At 37.6% G+C, this 20,810-nt stretch overlaps 1 protein-coding gene across 7 annotated transcripts in view; it reads left to right on the top strand.

Moving 5' to 3' along the window:
- Positions 1-20,810, top strand: part of SLC25A13 (solute carrier family 25 member 13) — a 101,773-nt gene that overhangs the window by 12,565 nt on the left and 68,398 nt on the right. For 5 of the 7 annotated variants that reach the window (XM_050327229.1, XM_050327207.1, XM_050327198.1 and 2 more), the window contains 2 exons: positions 11,427-11,480; positions 15,925-16,067. In XM_050327229.1, coding sequence (XP_050183186.1) covers positions 11,427-11,480; positions 15,925-16,067 — 197 coding nt within the window. Of the gene's footprint in view, positions 1-7,819; positions 7,838-7,891; positions 10,712-11,426; positions 11,481-15,924; positions 16,068-20,810 lie in introns of those variants that run through there. The other 2 variants (XM_050327241.1, XM_050327234.1) reach the window with 2 other exon arrangements.

Raw genomic sequence — 20,810 nt, forward strand, 5'->3', positions numbered from 1 at the left:
AAAGATTCTATGTCTGTGTGTGCAGCTCTGGTTTAGAGGTCTGTGTTCAAATGTATGCTCACATCGTTTCCTACACGGAGAAATGAAATCTCCTGCTTTAATGCCTCTTTTGTATGTTTGTGGTGTTGCTTTGCAATTTTTCTGCAGTTCTTTTACACCAGGTGCCCACTGCCTCTACTTGGTCAAGTCTAGGTCTGGTATGTGCTCTTAACTGGAGGAGAGAGACTGGGATGTTGCCCCATACCAGTAGCAAGGCAGGGGTCTCCCTGCTTAAAGGACTTAATTGGAAAGTATATTCTGCAGAAGAAGTCAAGCATTTATCATCTGTCCTTTGTTATGTGGCTTTCCTGTCACATCCATCCATCACATGACCTGATATATAGGTCTTATTTTAGGATAGAAGAGATCTGAAAATGAGTATTTCTGAACAAACAGCTGTTAGTTACTATTGTAATTTTCTATTCCTTGGAAATACAATCTATTTCCACTCTTCCCTGGATCCTTGGCTACTAAAACCTCTTGGTCACGTATTTTATTATTGTAGGTCTTTATCTTGTTTGACAACTACTATTTGATGAAACATCACTGATTTAACAGATCTTTGACAGAAGAAACCTTTAAGTGAGGCACTGAGTATGAAAAGCCATTAGAAAAACCACGGTATGTAAAAATACTGCGTCTGCCTGATTTCTGCTCTCAGCCCATTGTGCAGTCTGAATCTGACTAGAGAAATCTTCACGTGTTTAAGGGAAGAAATTTTTGAATAATTTCACATTTCCATTAAAATAGTTTTTGTCACTGACATCAAGTCAGCCTTCCTCCTTCCTGTCACTTCACCTGTCTAAGACTGCTTGCCATTGTGTGTCAGTCTAACTGGAAACTACTTGCTAAAGATCATGAATTAGTCCCATGTTGATGCTGTTCAAAAGGAAGAAAAACATGACAACAACATACTTTCTGCAATGGCTTTTGCTCTGTTAACAGACCTAGATCAGTCACTTGGTCTGCATCTTTTCTTTCAAGACTGACTGGTGTGAAGCAGCAGGTTCAGTCTTTTCTGCATTATGAGCATTATACTACAAAAGTTTGAGCTTCTCAGAGTAAAGAAAATGATAGTGACTGTAAACCTTTTGCAGTTTGCTTTTGGTTTCTATAACGTGTAACATATAGCTTTAGTATCTCAATTGTGAGAATAGCCCAGACCAGAATATGTAATTCTCATGTGTGTAAACATTCAACCCAAATCTTGTATAATTGAAATTGCACTTAATAGTTCCTTCTTCTGTGTGCCTTTGACAAGATAAGGATAGTAAACCAGCTTTTTCCCTTTTTCTTGTGGATGTGTGGGGAGAGAAGGAGGGAAAGAGGGTACTGAACTTTTGAAAATGATGGAAGGAACTTAGCATACTTAGTAAAGAATGCACAGAAAGACTGTCAAATGCACTTATTTTACTTCAATGATTTTAGGAAGTTTTATACGGAATATGTGCCTACAATTCTTTTGTGACTTTTGAAAGCCTGGGGGTACTACTTTGTGTTGTGTGTGACCCACCGTTTGATCAAACAAAGGGGTATATAATAAATACCAGGGTGAGGTCTCCTGGCTTTTCTGTTCTCTGAAGACTATCTGGGCTGGTGCAGGTTGTGAAAGCTGTCAGGTGTAACCACTGATTGATAACTCAGAGTTTTCTTGAGGTAAAGCATTAATTTTTTGAATTTCAAAGTGTTGGATCAACTGATCAGAAAGAAGTTTTTGGAACTTTACTAGAGTTTTGACAGTTGATACTAAAAAGTAGGGTAATGTGGAAGAGCAGACATACTGTTCTGAATGAGTTTGGTGATGTCAGGGTGCTGATACCAGCCCAAGTACCCAAGGAACAAAATGGAAGAGCTCCTGGTCAATGAGACGTTGAAAGAATAGTGGCAGAATTTCTCAAATATCTTAAACTCTGCTCTGTGTTTGTTTAATCTGGTATTTTTAGATTTTAGTTTAACTACAGTGTGCCCAAAGAAAATGGAAATTCCTTTCTTGGAAAAGAAAAATGGTTTAAATCTGTTTTCCCCTCTGCTGAAGATACCTGCCTGAAAGTAATTTAAGGATTTTTTTTTTTAATTCCTGTCTTTAATAAAAATTATTTCCACTGCAACCAAGTGATCTCACAAAAATATTCTGAGGGCAATGCAGCAGAAGTAAATTTCATGTTTTAATGAAACAGTTATTGCTTTATGCAAATATCTATCATAAAATAGGCTCACAGATGAGAAGCCAAAATCATTCAAGCTAAAATCAGAATAATTTGTAATTAAAATGTATTAAAATGCTGAAAATGTTTCCTCAGTTTCTTAAGGAGATTAGAATTAGAAGATTTTAGTTATTGTTGTCAGAGATCTTACAACTTTTGTACATTATGGAGAACTATTGTGAACTCTTTAACAATCTTGACTGGGTTGCATCAAGTCATTTGTAGATGAATTGGTATTACAGTGACTGCCTTACATAAATAATATAGATCTTCATTGGATATTTTATATTCCAATATGAAACTACCCATTATTTCCAAGTACCCTCTTTGATAGCTTCACTTTTCTGTTCAGATCTTCAGCAAGAATGAAGGTCATGCAACCGTAGTGTCCTGTGGCAACTGGGTAATCTGCTAATATTTAAACACCAGGCATTTGTTTGTCGTTAATACTAAAGGTAAGAATTGTGAAATAAAATGTTAAACTGCCTTTACTTTGTACTCCCTGTCTACAGGGAGATGATGTAATAATTTTAAACTTAAACCCATATAATGGGAGTTGAACAGTGATACCCTTGCTTACAGGCAAAAGAGAGCATGTTTGCAAACACATGTTTTGGCATATGTATTTTAAGATGACAGGTAAAAGTCTTTAAGGGAGAGAGATGTTTTGTAATGTGAAAGGTCAGGTTTTCCATACTCAGAGGTTGACTGTGTTTATCTGGGAAAGGTAGATAGTAACTCTAACTCGGCTTTCACAGACCATGGCCATACTTCCCATGACACAATATGCCATTATGGTTAGGGCTGTAGAGAAAAAAGAAGAAAAAAAAACCATTTTTTTTTTGTTTCAAGTAGCACTGTGTTATCATTTTTCAAAGTATGTGTTGGAATGCTCCTGTTATTTTTGTTAGCTGTGAGGAAGGATTCCTGTCTGCAGCTTTTCTTTGGGTCTCACCATTTATAGCCTTCAATAAGTTTACTTTTTGCATATGGTCCTGTTTCCTTTGTGCAGTTGTCTTTTGTTCTTTTCAAGATAGTAGATTGGATCCATGCTCACATAAGGATTCATGCCCACTCCCACACCCTTCCCAGTTCTCTGAGCTGCTGAGGTGTAGCATTTTAAATAGAGTTGAATAGATGGTATTGATTAAAAATAGCATCTTGAAAAGTGAACTTTTGTGTTCAAAGAAGAAAACACAGCACCAAAACAAAACACATTTATCTGTCAGTTATTCCTACATAATTCCTGTCGTGCAGGTATTAGTCAAGATATGTAACATATAGGAACTTTTCTCCAGCATATTTGTTTTACTTGCTGATTCACAAGCATGAAGTCACAAATAACAAGTTGCTCTAGCAACAACTTCAGACAGTGCCTATGCCTTCCACATATTTATAGGGACTGATTGCACTTCCATATACATTTTTTTCCTTATCATAGAAGTAGTAGTTACATAAAAGCAGATGATTCTCCTACAATAGCCCTGTATGGCACTGCTCCTAGTTTGTTTTCTTCAAAAGGCAGCAGGTTTTTTTTATTGCTGCAAATGATCCTGCTCAGTCACTGGGACCTTGTGTTGACATCTGGGAGAGAAAATCATGGAGAAATCTTTTGTAATACTGTTCAAGATGTCTATTCTCACCATTGTTTGCTGTCTTGGTACTGCAGTTTATGAAGGTGTCAGATAAAGCATGGGACATTTATTTTAGGTTGCTGTGTGTACTGAATGGTGTCAGGCTCAATGCAGGACTCTCAAGAAGTCTCCTGGAAGTGCAGCATAATACTAATGTTGTGTTATATCTTTTGATTGTGACTCCTCTTGGTGGAAGCTCCTGACCATTTAGGATGTTAAAGCTGCTTTGTGCCTTGCCAGGGGCAGACTGAGCGTTTGGGTGATTGTTGGGGTGTGAAGCTCAAAGCCAGGTAAAACCAGGAGTGATTATTGCTCTTGGAAACCTTGAACAACATGGGCATGGGGACCTTGGAGTTATTACCTTGTGTATTGCATTCAGAGGTAACTCTCCTAGAACTCACAGGTCCTCTGCATAGCTGTAAGATGATGCTTCCTGAAGGTGCCACCTTGTGAGAACGATGGTGTTAAACAGCCTTTCGTCTTAATTGTCACTTACCCATTGCTTAATCCTGGTCCAAAGACCTATTTTTTGCTAATAACATTGAGTGCCAGATAAAATTCATTCTGCCCTAATAGTCTGCCACTTCTTCCTTACAATGTTTGAGTTATAATAGGTATCTAACTATCTGCTTTTTTCAAGAACTACTTTCAATTCTGCTGTTACACTGGACAATTTTCCTATCCTTTGCTTCTTTGGGTGAGATGAATGTTTTCCTGCTAGCTGTAAGCCTGAAGTTAAGCTCTGGAATACAAATTGCTGGAGCTGGGATGACTGCTTTCAGAAGATGAGCATGAGGTGGTTGATGTCTTGAGTTTATGGTCAGCGCATTGGTTGCAACAAAACATGCCCTGGGAGAATCAGAAGGGAGAGTCTATAACCCGGGCTGAGGTAGCCACCAAATATGTTTATCAAATTCATAATGTCTCCATTTCTGAAAGGTGTAAGGAAGCAAAATGGAGAGCAAAGTAACCGTGTTAGCGTCTATCATCTCATCCATCTATGGTGAGCAGGAGGGACAGGTATTTTTGAAAAATACCCATGACTGGATGAAAGTGTAATTTGACCATTCTCAGTAGGTTGTTTGTAAATAAACTTTTTATTGAAGGACCCCTAATATATCTTATGTATACCTACCACATTTCTTCAAGTGAGCCGTGAGCTCTAATTTGCTGACATATACTGGGATAACACTGAGATACATTGTTAACACAGCATAATGAACATCGCAACATACCTTGCCTGTATATCTTTGGATCACCATCCTGAAGACCATCTGAGTAAAAATGTGTTGTAGAGGAATTATGAGACAATAGGGAATATTACTTTGAAAAAGAAGATGGACTGATGCAATCAGACCATGGTAGCACTTCGTGATGGATTAGTAAAGTGATTTGAGAGCTGATCTTTTTCTCATAGCAACAAGAAAAATGAAATTTCTGGTTTTAATAAAGTTTTTGTTTTTGTGTTCAGTTTCTTGCTGTAGTGTGGTGCATCAATTTTTGTGGTAGGAATTGTATCCTTGTCCAAGTCTGGAGACTGACTACAAACTAATAGTTCAGTTTGTTCCTAACTGCGTTTTCTGATATGTACTTGAAGTTTGGAGTCGATAGTATTGGCCCCACTATTGGCTTTTTCCTTTAGCTAAACAATTTTGCTGAGTAATGACAGTGCCTAGCTATTTTTACCTTATTATCAGGGCAGTTTTATTGTCCTATTGTTTTCCAAGTCTTTAAATAGAAAAAGTTTAGAAGTACACAGTCTAAATGTATTTTTACGTAGCATCAATTAGCTATTCTTGGAAATTCTTGTAACAGTTTTTGTTAAGATATGTACTACTCCCGCCTTGGTTTTGGTACCTACTTGGAAGGATTGGACAAACAGGAAGAGGATTTTCCTGTCTGTATGTAATTGGTAACTATGTGTTGGTCTCCAATCTGTTTGTTTGCAAAAATACTATGGTTCATTGGGAATCTCCTTGTGTGAAAACCATCTTATGAACAAGCCAGCTGTATTTGCTCTGGGACTTGGACAGTAGGATCAAAGCTGGAAGGTAATTGCACAATAAGGAGGCTTGTTAACTTTGATGCACTTGGGGGAAGTGAAGGTTCCAGTTACTGTGGTGGAGAAGCTGAACTGGGAATTGCCAAAGATTTATAATTGTGACAGAGTGTGATGGATTTAAATAGTTTTGTTTGAGATTTGCTGTCTCTGTGAGCTAGCAAATTTTGTTTTGTTTCACCAGTGTGTGGGGTAGAGTCAGCACAACTGTCTAGTTTCAATAGTGTTTATTCTGTATCTCTTCATACTGAATCAGCCTGTAGGATCTGAAAAGACTATTGGTTATTCTTAATAGCATTCATTTTTCTTAGCTTCACTAGATGTTATTAGACAAAGGAATGCTACTTAGTGTAGGGTTACAGTTTTGCAAAGTGTAGCTGTAACGTATGAGGATCAGAACTGTTTTTAGAAAATAAATGTTTTTGTCTCAGGGCTTACTGTGCTCAGACTGATCAGACTGAATGTACCACTTGGTAGTTATCAGCTTCTCTTACAGTCCTTCTTACTCTAAGCCTTTGGGTAGTTATGCCAAATGCCGACTATATTTGCTTGGGACAAATACTCAGTTTACTATTTGGGAACTCCAGCAAGAAAGTATTTGATCCGTATTCAGTGCCAGCTCTCCTTGTAGTTGTCTGGTTCTCTGCTTCTCTGCTTGGTGAGCTGGCCCACATCTTGCTTCAAACTTTCTCTGTAATGCCATGTTCTGCATAGTTCTCTTTCCATTGCAGATCACAGTCAAGTCCTTTTACTGTAGAAGAAATGGCAGTCCTTTTGCTGAGAGAAGAATATGCATGTTGGACTAACAAAAAATGCTTACTGAGGCAGCTGAAACAGGAGACAGTGCCCTGGACAGACGTTGATGCAGAACACTTGTAACCTAGGATGTGGGTGTGATGATAAAAAGTGACCAAGGAGACTTGTTAGGTTAGAAAAATGATTATGTATGTTTGTGGTAGTATTAGTGCAAGTACGGAAGAAAGGTGATTTTCATCTAAGCAAGCAAGGTAGTACTGAATTAAAAACTGGAGTGTTGTTTTAGCATAATTCTTAAACAGTATTAGTAGGTTTCTGATCTGAGTTCAAACTTGGCCAGTAACTGCAGTTTCCAGTATTCTAGTCATGCATTTAAACAAAAAGGTAAGGTCAAACCCTGGTGTGATCTCCTTTGGAGTTGCACATATGAAGAGTATGTATATATACTTGTATGTATATATACTTGTAGCCAGAATGAAACATTATGATGATCTAATGTGACCTCTTACATGAACTGTGCCACATGCTTTTGAATCTTGCAGGTGGACTCAATAACTTGTGATGAAACTAAAGAATACTTCTAAAAGACATGAGGTTTCAATCTTGACTTGTGGTCTTTTAGTGGTGTGAAATACATTGTGTTCTTTAGTTGTGTTTAAGAATGGATGAACTTCAGAAAAATAATCTTAATTTCAACACAGGCTACTAGAGCTTGTGATTACTTGTTGGGCTTTTCATCAAAAATCTCTCTGTATGTGCCTATAGATGATGTTCTCTAGAACTGAACAGACTGAGCTCACCACTGTCCACCAGCAAGGCAGCGCTGCCACAGCTCTGGCTCCCTGCTTGGAGAAGGACTGCTCTCCAGCATCTTACCTGCTTGGTGTCAAGAGGTTTTAAAGATAATGAGTTAGAGTGGGACATATTTACCTCCATTAACTTTCTCCTTCAACTTGAATTCTATTCAGATTAAACCAAGGGAAAGGAAAAATATAAGAGATGTTGATCTCTTTATCTTTTGTTAGGACTTGCTGTTGTCCCAATAAACTTTCTGTAATATTGTAGGTATTACAAGTATTCCTGGATCCCAGTCACCTTTTGACTCTCTCCAAATTGTGGCTACTAAAGTCATCTTTGCTGTAATGGTGAGAAGGTTGAATGTTATATTTTTGCCATCAGGTTAATGCTATATTGCCATTAATGCTGGTTTTCCTACTGCCCTTTTCCTCTCTTGCCCATCCATGTTGTTGTTCCTTACTGGGTGGAACACACACTTGCTATTTTATGAGTCCTTTGTGTCTTTTGATATCATATACTCTTTGACAACCTGTTTCTTCTGCCGTATGAATAACAAATATATTAATACAGTTGACTGGAAATGTAGTATAGTTTTCTTTGATTCTCAGTGGATTCTGTTTTCTTGTGTTGTTGTGCGATTATATTTTTCTGGGAAGACCGCATTTGTTTTTGAGTATGGAAGTGAGACTGAAAATGCATGTCTGTGTAAAATGAGCCTAAGTCAATGAGGAGAAAGGAGGTCTGCTGGAGAAAATTAAGATCAAGGTGCAAGGAAGTCTAAGGTTATGAAGAGTTCCAGCATGCAAATCAGTCTGTGTGTTACTGTCTCTTACAGAGCTTTCTCTTTCTCTGTGAACCCTGTCTCCCTTTGCTGAATGTTACTGCAAATGGGAGGGATTCAGCATTTTTAAGTTCAATTCTTATATTGCCTATTTTGTCTGGTTCTTCATACACATTATACCATACACGTACACATAGTATGTTGGTAAAGACTTTCAGGTGTCTACCTTAGGAATAAAAATCCCCACTGACATTTTCTGTACATTATCCCAGTCTTTCCTGTAGAATGTTCTAACTTGGTTATAATCCTGCACTTTAGTTTCTGTACTCCCTGTTGTCTCCTAGGGTTTTTTTTTAATGATAGATGTTGCTTGTTGAAGAGCTTTCTTCAGCGAACCTCACTTAATAAAGTTGCTGTTTTAAGGGTTAGTGTCTATTACACAGAATTTTCTTGTACAGAGCAGTAACAAACATTATTTCCCTCAGATCTGCTTTATCAAATGCCTCTTCATGCAACTAGAGAGATGTTAGGCCTGCCACTTCATAGCTGGTTTTGTCTTTGTGGAGAGAAGATGAAGTAAAATATAGAAGTCTTTCCAGTAACAAAACACATTACCTAAGTCAAGTTATGTGAGAGTCAGTAAATATCACCTGAGTTGACTGGAAGAGAAGCAGCTTTTGTCTGTGGATCACTTTTCATCAGGCATGCTACCAGTCGACTTGCAGTCTTGTTGGCGTCAAGTTACTTAGCCCACCTTCAACTGCTGACATAACTGGGAACAATTTACAGAATGGTATGGAAAGTGATATTTTGACCTTTTCCAAAGTGGGAATCTGCTAGTAACAACTGTCATCAGGATCAGTTTTTGTGTCTGTGTGTGCAGCTTCAGTCTTGCCCATAGCTGGGTATAGATGAAAAGCTGAATTAAATACTTCTCTTAGCACTGGTATGGCTGCATTAGCATCAGTCCTCCTGAAGCTCTAATGTAACTTAATAGAGGCTCTTTTCCTTAACTGGGGTCAGATACACCTTTCAAAATGGATGTTGGTGGATGACACATTGACGTACCAATTAATACGGTGTTAACCATGCCTTTCCTCTCCTATTTGCTGGGAAATAGAAGAATGTGGAAGTAGACTGTGGGAAATGGAGGAAAGCCATGGTCTACAGCCACTGCTTGGACTACCAGTCTGCAGTGCTTCTGTGTATTCATTGACCCAACCAACTTCAGCTTATGGTTTGAAGAAACTAACCATAAAAAAACACCACCCAAATTCCCCAGTAATCAAAAGGGGGCTGAAAAATGGTAGCTGGGCTGCCAGATGCGAGCACATCTCCCAAGCTTCTCAAGATTGTTAATTTCAAAGGAAAATGAGTATAAGGTCGGCTATCAGCATGTACTTTTTCCTTTGTTTTTTTCACTGTTGGCTTCTTTAGGCTTAGATTTCTGTGATAGTATAAAATTTGAACTTTAAGGCAGATGAAGTGTGATACTGATTTATATTTAATGGCCATAAGTGTTTGAAGTGTCATTTGTTTGCCTACACTACGGCAAGATTCTGGACTCAAGCAGTATAGAGATGTTTATTTTTTCTTTCCACAAAATTCCCAATTGCTCTAGACTAACAGATTTTTACAAATGGAGTTAAATAAAATCTTTGCTTACAGTGATTATATCTAGGACAGCTTGCACTTTAGAAAATACACATTTTTATATTCCCAGCTTCACAATTACACTTTGATTTTTTTGCAAGTGCTTTCACGCAGACTTCTGTGCAAGCACAGAATTGGGACTCCAGCTGTGGACTTTGTCAGTTGAGTCCTAGCGTAACTTCAGGTGTGGTTTTTCCCTTTTAAAAAAACCCTCTAAAATTTTATAAGAAATTTTAATCACACATTTTTTAAAAAATACTCTGGGTTTTGGTTTTTTTGGGACTTTTTTGTTGTCTTTTTCTTTAGTTTTTAAATGAGCCATTTAGGGTGAGGAAAAGCTTATAAAGATTCTTTATTAAATATACATGTGAGGATGTAATGCTGTTGTACAGACTGACACTAAATATGCACTTGCGGTCACATTTACCTTTACGGTCTACATTTCTCTTAAGTCAGAGTCAGGAAAGGAGATAGTGTTTTACTGATAATGTTTCTGATGTCTAATTCTTAGGTGAGGGTAAGATCTTATGTCTTGCCCTTTGGCTGTTTGTTCCCCATTACAGAGATGTTTTCCCAAGTTTTTTGAAAATCCAGGTCTGCTTACAAAGTAATTTATTTTTTATTAGAAATAGATTGATGTTCTGTATTGACTTATCCGATGATGGTTATTATGTTGGCAAGCAAGATTTTATCAAAGTATCCTGAAGAAGGAAAGGGAAGCTCTATAGCAGGGACAGACTGAGGGGATGAATCCACTTACTACCAAAAGCAGCAAATGGATTGTATGGTACGTCAACCATGATAATACTGATGGACTTACTCCATAGTGAGTTGAATATTTTTTGATTCAGAGTTTTGGGAAAAAAAAGTCTAATTACTTTGGGTTTGTGGTGGAAATGTAACTTAGATTTTAGTTGGAACTGGCTAGTTTTCTGATCTGCAGAAAGTCCAGATACTCTGTTTTCTGAATTCACCTCATCAGAAAAATCTACACTGTGGATTTAAAATGTTGGAAGTAATAAACCGAATAATTACATTGAAACATTGAAATTCAGTCATTTACGAAGCTGCTTTCTTGGAAAAGTTTATAAGAGTATTTTATTCTTGCCATTTATTAGTTGTGGGCTGTGTATGGTACTCTGAAATCCTTAGGTGAAAGGTTCTGGAAGTGTAAAAATCTATATGGTAAAGATGGTGTAATGCTGAATCCCAGCAGAGAGGTATGTTGTAAAGATTTGATCCTTGAATGTCTTTATGACTTATTAATGTGTGCTTGTTTAAGGATTGCAGGACTGCATAAGGAAAGCAGAACAAAAATCTTGAATATCTTTATATAAGTGTGAAATGAGTAAAATAAATGTGGCCAGCTAAAGCAGTACCTAATTTATGTAAGGTGAACGTTTATTTTTCTCACTTATTCTGTTTTTTGAGTTCTTTTTAAATGACACTTTGACATCTTTTATATAAATTATGCATATTAATGTAATTGTATTTACTTGTAGGTGGCTCTAACCAAGAGAGCTGATCCAGCTGAGTTGAAAACAATATTTTTGAAGGTATGTGTAAAGTAAATATTTTACTCTTTCTGCTTAAATTTTTTGTATCTTTTGCTCCATTATTGCAGCATACAATTCTTGATTTTTTTTTTCAACCGTTAATCATTCACTGTATTATTACCACGTTAGACTTAAATACCATTATCAGAATTGAACAATACTCACCAAGAAGCCACATACACTCCTGAGTGATTATTGTATTGACTCAGAAGAAGTATTGCTATCTTAGAAAAAACCCTCATTGTTCAGAGAATGTGGTGGGAGTTTCAGTATTGTTCCTACACATGGCAAAATGTTCGTGGAGACACCTTGCTGTTAGACCATTTGGTAAACTTTCTTCTTCCGTCCTTGTTTCCTTTCTTTCTTTAGGCTTATCTCTGCTTCTCTAATCTGTAGAAGTATTGGGAAGATCACCTTGTGAAGTGCTGGCCATATTTATTACATAACTAAAATTCTTTCTGTGTTGGCCTGTTGTACAAGTATGCAAGTGAAGAAATTACTCATATACTTGCTTGTGTACTTGAGGGAAGTGTGCTTTAGTATTTTGCTGGAAATTGGGAGGTGATTATCCAACTTTACTCCATTCCTGTGAGACCCCACCTGGAGCACTGCATTCAGCTCTGGGGCCTTCAACATAGGAAGGATATGAACCTGTTGATGTGAGTCCAGAGCAGGGTCACAAAGATGCTCAGAGGGTTGAAGCAGCTCTCCTATGAAGACAGACCGATCGTTCAGCCTGGAGGAGACTCCAGGGAGATCTCACTGCGCCCTTCCAGTACCTGAAGGGCACATGCAAGTAATGTAGAGAGGGCCATTTTACAAGGACGTGTAGTGAGAGGACAAGGGGGAATAGCTTTAAACACAAAGAGAGTAGGTTTAGATTAGATGTTAGGAAGAAACTCTTACTGTGAGGGTCATGATACCTGGAACAGGTTGCCCAGAGAAGTTGTGGATGCCCCATCCCTGGAAGTGTTCAAGGCCAGTTTGAATTCTATTCCTAGCCTTCCTAAGATTTATTAGTACAGTGTCTGTATTAGCTTGGTATTCTAGTATGAAAAAAAGACTACAGAAATAGGTGGTTCTGAATAATATATACGATGTAGGTGCCACAGTACTGAAGAGAGCTGTTGTATCTGAATTATTTTTATGAAGGTGTTGAGTGCCTAAGAGAGCTCATACATTTCCAAGTTCTTCTCCTCCACCTTCGCTCTCTCTGGTATCATGCCCCACTCTCCATGTACTTCTTGCTATGTTTTCCATTGTCCCTTCTGAGCTATTTTTAACAATATGTGTAGGTGTCAAAATGTATATTGCCAGTATTTATAGTTTTATCATATACTGTCAGTATTTATAGCTCTGAAATCAGATTTTTAGTTGAGAAAGCTATGATTTAACTTATTAAGTCCTGGAATCTTCTGTCTGTCAGGAGAGCAAAAAGACTCTTGAAAAAGAGTGGGTTATGTGATTTACAGAGATGTATGCTTAAAGAGCAGGAGCAGGGCAGCAGAAAAGGCACTCAGGGAGTAGACCACTGACCTGAGAAGATGGTAGCATTGAGGGAAGAAATAAGCACACTAGAGAGAAGCCTGGTCCCTTCTGCAGTATGAGGTGATGCTTATTTGGAGCAGGGGGAGGTTGGGTAGTTGGTTTGCTGAGAATAGTGTGAAAATGGTTTCCTACCTGCCTGTGGGCATTTCTGAAGGTTGTAGCACCTCACTATTTTGGTGGATTGAATGGATCTTACTTGAGCATGCTAAATACCACCTCTGGCTTCTTTTTCTTCCTTTTCTGCTTCCGCTTTCACTGAAAAGAAGGGGTCTCAATAATGTGGAGTAATGAAATATGAGCTAAATATTTTGTTCAGTGTAATACAGAATTGTTGTGTCACTTGCTAGTGGGAATGAAAAAGGATGAGTGAATGTAGTATGTTGTTTCATGCTCTACAGATAAACGATGGCCAGAGTGTTTTAATTAAGCTGCTTCAGATGATTTTAAGTGGTAAGGCCAATATAGTTGCTTCTGCAGATAGTGGGATCTTCACTTACAAGATAACTTGACAACCATTACTTCTACTTCAATTAAGAATTAAAAAATGTGATCGCCATGAAGGAGTGATACCCACAGTGTGGAAATAAGTATGAAACAATCAGTTTAAATACAGTTGATTGCAGTCAACTTTCAGCATATTTAATATATCAAACCCCCGATAAAATGTTTGCAAATCTTACTTTAAATGGGATTGAACTTGTTATTACTTCACTATCTAAAATGTATGTAAATAACTTACCAAAAAGCCATTAAGTGCTATTGTATACAATAGTAATATAAAATTCTCTGTGGGTGTAATTGCCAAAGTGAGGAAAAATAAAATTGTAAAGAACCAATTTTTAAATGTTTCTCTTCCAAACTCAATAGAGTTGATGTTTTTTTTTTCTTTTTGTTATGATAATTTCCAGGAGTACCTCTACTTTTTCTCAGTCTTCTACCATAACCCCTAAGAGATTAGATTTTAGTCAAAGTGATCAAGCTGACATTTTTCAAGGTCATTTTCTATAGGTAGTATAGAGTACGTGATTGGATTTCAAATACACTCGAGTAAATCACAATGGTAAGAAACAGGGGGACCTGAAACCTTGTGCTCTTTTCTGTTATTGAGTGCCCTAGCAGGGGGTTAGCCTGGATGAAAAAAATGAAATATAGAAGCATGGGCTGTCTGACTTATTTGATTTGTTTCTCAATAGCAGCTGTGTTAAAAGTTTCTAAGGCTGGAATTCTGAAGGATTCTGTCTTTCTGCAAATGATTATATTGAAATCAATTGATCTTTTAGTTCTTTTAAAAGTATACAATTCAAAATTCCTTGCAGTGTAGAAACTAGAAGGCTTGCGTTACAGTGTCTATTGAAACAGGAATCCTTAAGTGCTAACCAATATATAGATGCCAAAGCAAGTTAACGTTTTGTTTGGGCTTGATTCTCTGAAGCCTTGTTTCTTGAAGGTATTGTTGTACCTGAAAATGGTATTTATATAGCACTAGAAGAAAATAATCTACTTACTGTTACACTTTGGCATCCCTCTGAGAGTTATATGCCTACAGCAGGTATAACGGTATGCTGCAGGCACCGGTAAGAGATGAAAACTGGCAGTTTTCGTCCCTTAGCAGAGCCATAGTAATGTGAAAGAAAACATGTCTTTGAAGTACACTACAAAATAGCAATAGGCATCTAATTTATTTATTACTTTACTGTGGATAATGCTCTGTGGGGAGCTGCAACAATGGTTTATCATCCTACCTTGCCTTAAAAAAAAAAAAAAAAAAAAAAAAAAAAGAGAGAAATTAGCAGTTTCTTTCCTGTTCTCAGTGCACATTTGTTATCCCAAGACAGACCTGTTTCCTTTAAAGCTAACACATGGTTCTGCAAATACCTCTTCATTTTTTTCCTGTTAATTATTGTCCTTATCCTTTTTCTTTACTAGAAATACATTTTTAGGGTTGTTTTCAAATGTAACCTTCTGCAGAAAATGAGGCCTTTAAAATTTGGGGGATGAGCTAGGAATCAGTGTAGGGGTGGTAACCAAGGGAATTTTATTTATTTAGATATTATCTTCAAAAGTGTTAGTATTACTTTTATTTGTAACATGTTAATGAAGCTTTTCCCTTTGGAGTAAATATGCTTGGGTCTGTCAATAGCTGTTTTCTGGAGTAGTATGCCAGTAACTGTGGTGTAAAGCGGGAGTAATTTATGCCAGCGGTGTTTGGTAAGTGTTAGACCTCTTTTCTTTTTTCTTAGTGTGCTGAACTGTTCTTTTCTTTACATTTCTCTGTAAATTCTATTCTTTGGCTTCCTTTCAGCACTGCAACCACAGAGGAGTATCTGTAGATTCTCCTTTCCTTAGGGACCAGCTGTGGCTGGAGGTGGTGATGTGGAGTTCTTCAAAACAGCACCCCCAGGTGGACGCTCCTGTGGGATCATTTGCTCCACTGGCATTTTGCGGCTGTAATCCTGTCTTCTCATCCTGGAGTAGACTGACTACACAAAGGAGTAATTTCAGATAAATAAGATATACCAGACTATCCTATTGATGTCAGAGTTTCAGTGGGCCTGAGATGCCGCATACAATGCTTGAAAATGTGTGTGTGCTTCTTGTTCTACTTCCAAAAAAGTATTCAGTACTGGAGCATTTCTTGTCTTCCAGGGAGAAATTGTTGATGTGATAATCAAATAATCATATATTTGTGATTCTTTGGCTAGGAAGCCAAGTCTTCAGCTGCCTGAGTATTTCCCTCTTTTTCTAGACCTTGTTTGGGTCTAGGTTGTAGGTTCTTTTGAGCACAACTGTCATCTGCTGTAACATGGGCCTCCTGCTGACTGGAAACCATGGGTGGTGGTAATAAATGCCTGGAGAAGGATGTATGGAGGCACTAAATACTCTATTTATTTAACAGTATGCAAGTGTGGAGAAGAATGGAGAATTCTTCATGTCTCCTCATGACTTTGTCACACGATACCTGAAGATAATTGGAGATGGTTTGCCTAATGCAAGCACTGTACAGCTCCTTGCAGGTGTGGTGGATCAGACAAAAGATGGGTAAGTGGTTTTTTTGTGGCTTTGTTTTTGTTTTTTAGGTGGGGTTTTTTGTTTGGGTTCTTTTTTGTTTGCTTGGTTTGGGTTTTTGTTTTGTTTTTTTGTTTGTTTGTTTTTTTGTAGTTGATTGGTTTATTTTTATTTCTCTATTTTTCTTTGTTCATTTATAAAATACAAAACCATTCTTTCAAAAAGTCTAGTCCCTGAAGGGTGGTGGAGTTTTGTTTTGTTTTTCTCTTCCCCCCTGCAGATACATAAAGGAATACAGTATCTTTTAAGTATCAAGAGTAGAAACAGTGTTTTCAACTGCACCTACCATTTAGCGGCGCAAACCATCTTCTGTCTACTGTGTATTTTTAATTCATGGAACCTTTCATGTTTGTTGGCTGGCTCCCCAATTCCTGATTTTCTTTCCTTCCATGAGTCTCTCTGTCTCTGTTTACTTTATGTATCTGTCACAAACACATCCAAATTACAATCTAAAATAAGTTTAGATGGTGTAGGAAGAGATCCTAGAAAAAGTTACCCTGCTTTATTTTGCCATGACTCTGTTAAAGGTTTTTTTGCTGCTGTTTTTTTCCTTCAAGAGGGAGGAGGAGCACCTAAGGTATTTAGGGAGTCACTGCAGACTTGAGAAGACAGCAGTGAAGTTGGTTGCACATGGTTTGCATTTGAAAGGCTGACTTTGCCAATAGGCAAGATTAACTACCCCTCCATCTTCCTCCCCCTACTTAAATGAAATCTTAGCTTTTGCTTTTGGTACTTGCCCAGGCAAGCTGTCTCTTCATCCATATGAATGCATTTTTTGAACCCTCCCTTTAAAGTATCCTTAGAGAAACTTTAGAATAATTAGCTGTGGACTAAAAGTGTATAGTTGTGGCACTTTTAGAAACCAGAAGACTTCAGGCATGACTCATATCAGTGGTTGCAGAGAGTAAAATGTGAGATAAATAAAGTATGACTAGAGAATGCAGACTTCTTAGGGATAACTGAGAACTTCTGCTGTAGTTTCTGTGCTCTCTTTTCTGCTCAACCAGTTTCATGTATCTGGCAGCTTGGCACCTTAAACCTTGCAAATGAGTTAGTGTGGTGATTGTTACCCTTGTAAAAGAATTCTATAAAAGGTTATGTTGGTAACATTGATGGCATCAAGAAAGCAGTGGCTTCAGGTAATGTTCAACTGAAATGTTAAGCATTTCTCAGATTTCTTCCCTTGGTTTGATGCCTGCAAAAATGTCATTTTCCAAATTACATGGCTTCAAATCCGTTTTGTAGTAAGAAGATTGAGAGCATAATCCATACCTTGTGATTTGGATATCCCTCACAAACAGAAGCTGGTGTCAGGAAGAACAAAATGTAAAACTATAGCCTATGTGAACTTGTTGACAAGTTGGGATTTCATAACTTGGCATGATTTTGTGGGAGTTTTGTGGTGTAGTATTGAAGCTTCTAATTGCTGCTTTCTGCCATGGGCAAGGATTGTTTCTGTAATCCACACTGTGCAGTGACAGGGGACTGCATGTTTCTAATGTGTCTTTGGAGAGTCTCTTCTGGTGTTCAGGCTGTCTTTTTATTTAGCTGCTACACTAATATGTGAAAGAATAGAGAAAGTTCAGAAAGTGATTGATATCCATCTCTCTAATCTAGCATTTTTCAGCTTGTCCTTGTGGTGTATAACGTTATTGGCAGAGTAATCATCTGAGACAAGGGCCAGTTGCTTTTTGGTTCCTGGCATGAAATCTCCTAGAGGTGGAAACAGGACCTATTGGTCTTCTTCTTTTGCATGCTTTCCAACTTGGCAGGCCAGAGCTCCCAGTTTTTAAAGTGAAGCACAAAACTGCTTTTGTTAGTGTTTATTTTTAATAGGCTTGTCAGTGTTCAGAGACTTACACGTATTTAAGGTCATGAGATTATGTTCAATAATTTAGCTTTATTTCTATTATAAAATAGAAGGTATCTTGCAAGAGCAATGACAAGTTAATTTTGTTACAGTGTTAATGGCTAAAAGTAGTTTATTTCTGAGAATACTGCTAGGATATTTCTAGAAGCATTTTATCCACTGTCTTGGATCCCTGGTTTGCTCTGAAGAAGCAACTGTTGTTCATGAGTGGTGAGCGTGACCGTTTGTCACTAAAAGGGTCTGAGCCACGATCACAAGGGCTGTTCCTCTCACTCTTTAGAATACTTTTCAATTTATTATGGTTTTGGTAAGAAGGTAGGTATAGGTACCAAGTGTAATCAGTGTGAAATACTAAACTTGGTAAGTCGTATGGGTGAAAGACAGACAGCTCAACAACTTCTGACTCATGAGCAGACCATATAAATAGGCAAAGAATTGCTTACCTCATAGCTGAAGAAGATCTGAGTGTAGAGCAGAAAGAACAGCAGCTCTTACCTACAATCCCACAGTGTATTGTAGACAAAATCTCATGTAGCTTTAGCACAATTCCTGCATTGCCAGAGATTAAGGATTTGAGGGTGTCTACAGGAGCTGCTGTTGTTGTGACAAAGGTACAAGACCTCTTAAAGCATATTCTGTAATTCAGTGAATATCTGTTGCCATGGAAGCAAGTTTTGCCTCCATCTTCAGTCAGGGCAGAGGTTTATTTGGAGGTAGGCTTTCCTGCTGTTCTCTTCTGGAGGCATGTTTTTAAGGTTTCCTCTAATAGAAGGAAATAGTTGCCTTGCTGATGGCCAGATGAACCTTTCAAAGTAGTTGATTGGTAATAACACAGTTTTTTTAAATGTTATATTGCGTGGTTGTTGTTCGTATGGAACAGACTGAATAGCCTTGACTGGTTCCTGGCCTAAAGCCTCTCATTGCTAATCTTAGTTAAAAAATATGCTTTATTTGGCTTCAGCTGGATCAGAAATTCACCCAGAATACAGTGGCTTTCTCAAGGCCCATCAGCAGCAGGCCAGGCATTTTCCGTCCTGCCTACTGTAACATTGTTTTTCAATTTTTTGTTTTACTTTTAAACATCTCTCTAACAAAATAAGTATTTACTGCATGTCTCTGTTTGGACTGTAGTAACTAACACTTTACTGAGAAATACCATTGCTTTATTTTTAGAAAGGACAAAGTATTCAAAAATAACACTTGGAAATGCCAGCATTTTCCATTATTATTGGGTATAAATTTATCCTCTAATGCACCAATTTGCACTATACTTAGTTTACCTAGCTTGCAGTGTAAAATAATAGATGTAGCTTCAATTTGTGTCCCATTATGTTACCGTGTTTAAATTTCTGATACAGTAAAAACATATGCATTGATTTCTGAAGAAATCTCTTCATCATTGCATTTGTATGTATTATTACAGTGGGTAATGGCTTTTTTTCTTTGCATGGCTACATACAGACTTTCTCTGGTGGCAATGCATCATGTCTGTGTGGTGTCCAGATACCACGGGCGTGAGCATCAAAAGAAGCAACATGGAAGAAAGGAGAGAGCAGTAAACAGTGGGTTTGCTGTACCATACCCAGCTGTTGTGTTTGGACTGTAGCTCTTGTGTGTGGATGCTTTTAAAATATCAAGATATGAGCCTTCCTCAATAAATCATGCAGTATTGGCATTGATAATGAGGGTGTGAAGGTGAAGGAAGACTTTGACCATTTGGGTAGAATATCCTCAAAAGTGAAATAAAATTACATAAACATTTCAGATTCGTCTCTTTGTACTGTTAAAATCACTGGGTTTTTCTCTGCTTTTGTAACATAAATGAGTACTTGTTTAGGTAGATAAAATAACTCTTAAGTAGTATATTGAAGTCCATGTTAATATGTGCTGTTTAATGACACCTAATGTTATTCAGTGAAGGGCTATGGTAAACCCAAAAGGGTGATGCTAAACTGGAGAGAAAATGTGTTACCCAGGCAACTACCCTTGTGCAGTATAGAGAAGTGAGCATATGGCTATGTAGTACACATTATTTCAGCATCTTTAAGCATTAAGAATCACACGTGTAATTGACTGTGAAAAATTACTGCTCAGTTACTGTATTGTATGGTCATAATAGAAGTAAATGAATACGTCGTTGTTAGAATAGATCTGTTGGGAATCACTAGCAGGCTAGTCTACTTAGGGAGCAAAAATACAATAAGAAGAAAATAGCTGGTTTAATTAACATGTAAAAATTGGGTTAATTTGAATTCAGCTGGCACAGCAGATATTAATGTCTCTTCTTTAACAGTCTGGCTAGAGCCACACAATTTGTACACTTTTAATCTTCCTAGTACTGTGAATAACTGTTTTAAAAAATGGATAAAGGGTTATTTTAAGCATCTATCTGTGACTTGATATGGGGATTATTGCTTCCAAGTACTGAAAAAGAGTGCTTCTACCAGTATAAAATCTTGTAGCAGTGTTAATACATGGAGTTTTAATCAAATCCAGGCCTAGTAGCATAGAATATGTTCTTAACATGGTGGTGGGGTTCTACCAGTATAAGTAGCGTATCTCTTTTCTGTGATCTCATCACTGTATTGGGATCCACTGGTAGGGACGTGCGCGAGTTGTTGTTTCACACGGAAAATGGCTTTACCATAATGGTGTTGGCAAAGATTTTACATTTATAATTCTAAACAATCCTGTTCTAGATTCTTGTCAACTGCTGTCTGTTCTGTTCTTTCTCTGTGTGTGCATTATAATCTTTGGGACAGAACTCAGTGCTTTGCATCTGTTTACTGTTCTGTCAGGTATGTAATCAATAAAAATGAATAATAATGGCCCTTTATAGGCAGTAA

Source organism: Myiozetetes cayanensis, unplaced genomic scaffold (genome assembly GCF_022539395.1).
Source record: "Myiozetetes cayanensis isolate MyiCay16 unplaced genomic scaffold, myiCay2020 scf1, whole genome shotgun sequence".
Taxonomy (NCBI): domain Eukaryota; kingdom Metazoa; phylum Chordata; class Aves; order Passeriformes; family Tyrannidae; genus Myiozetetes; species Myiozetetes cayanensis.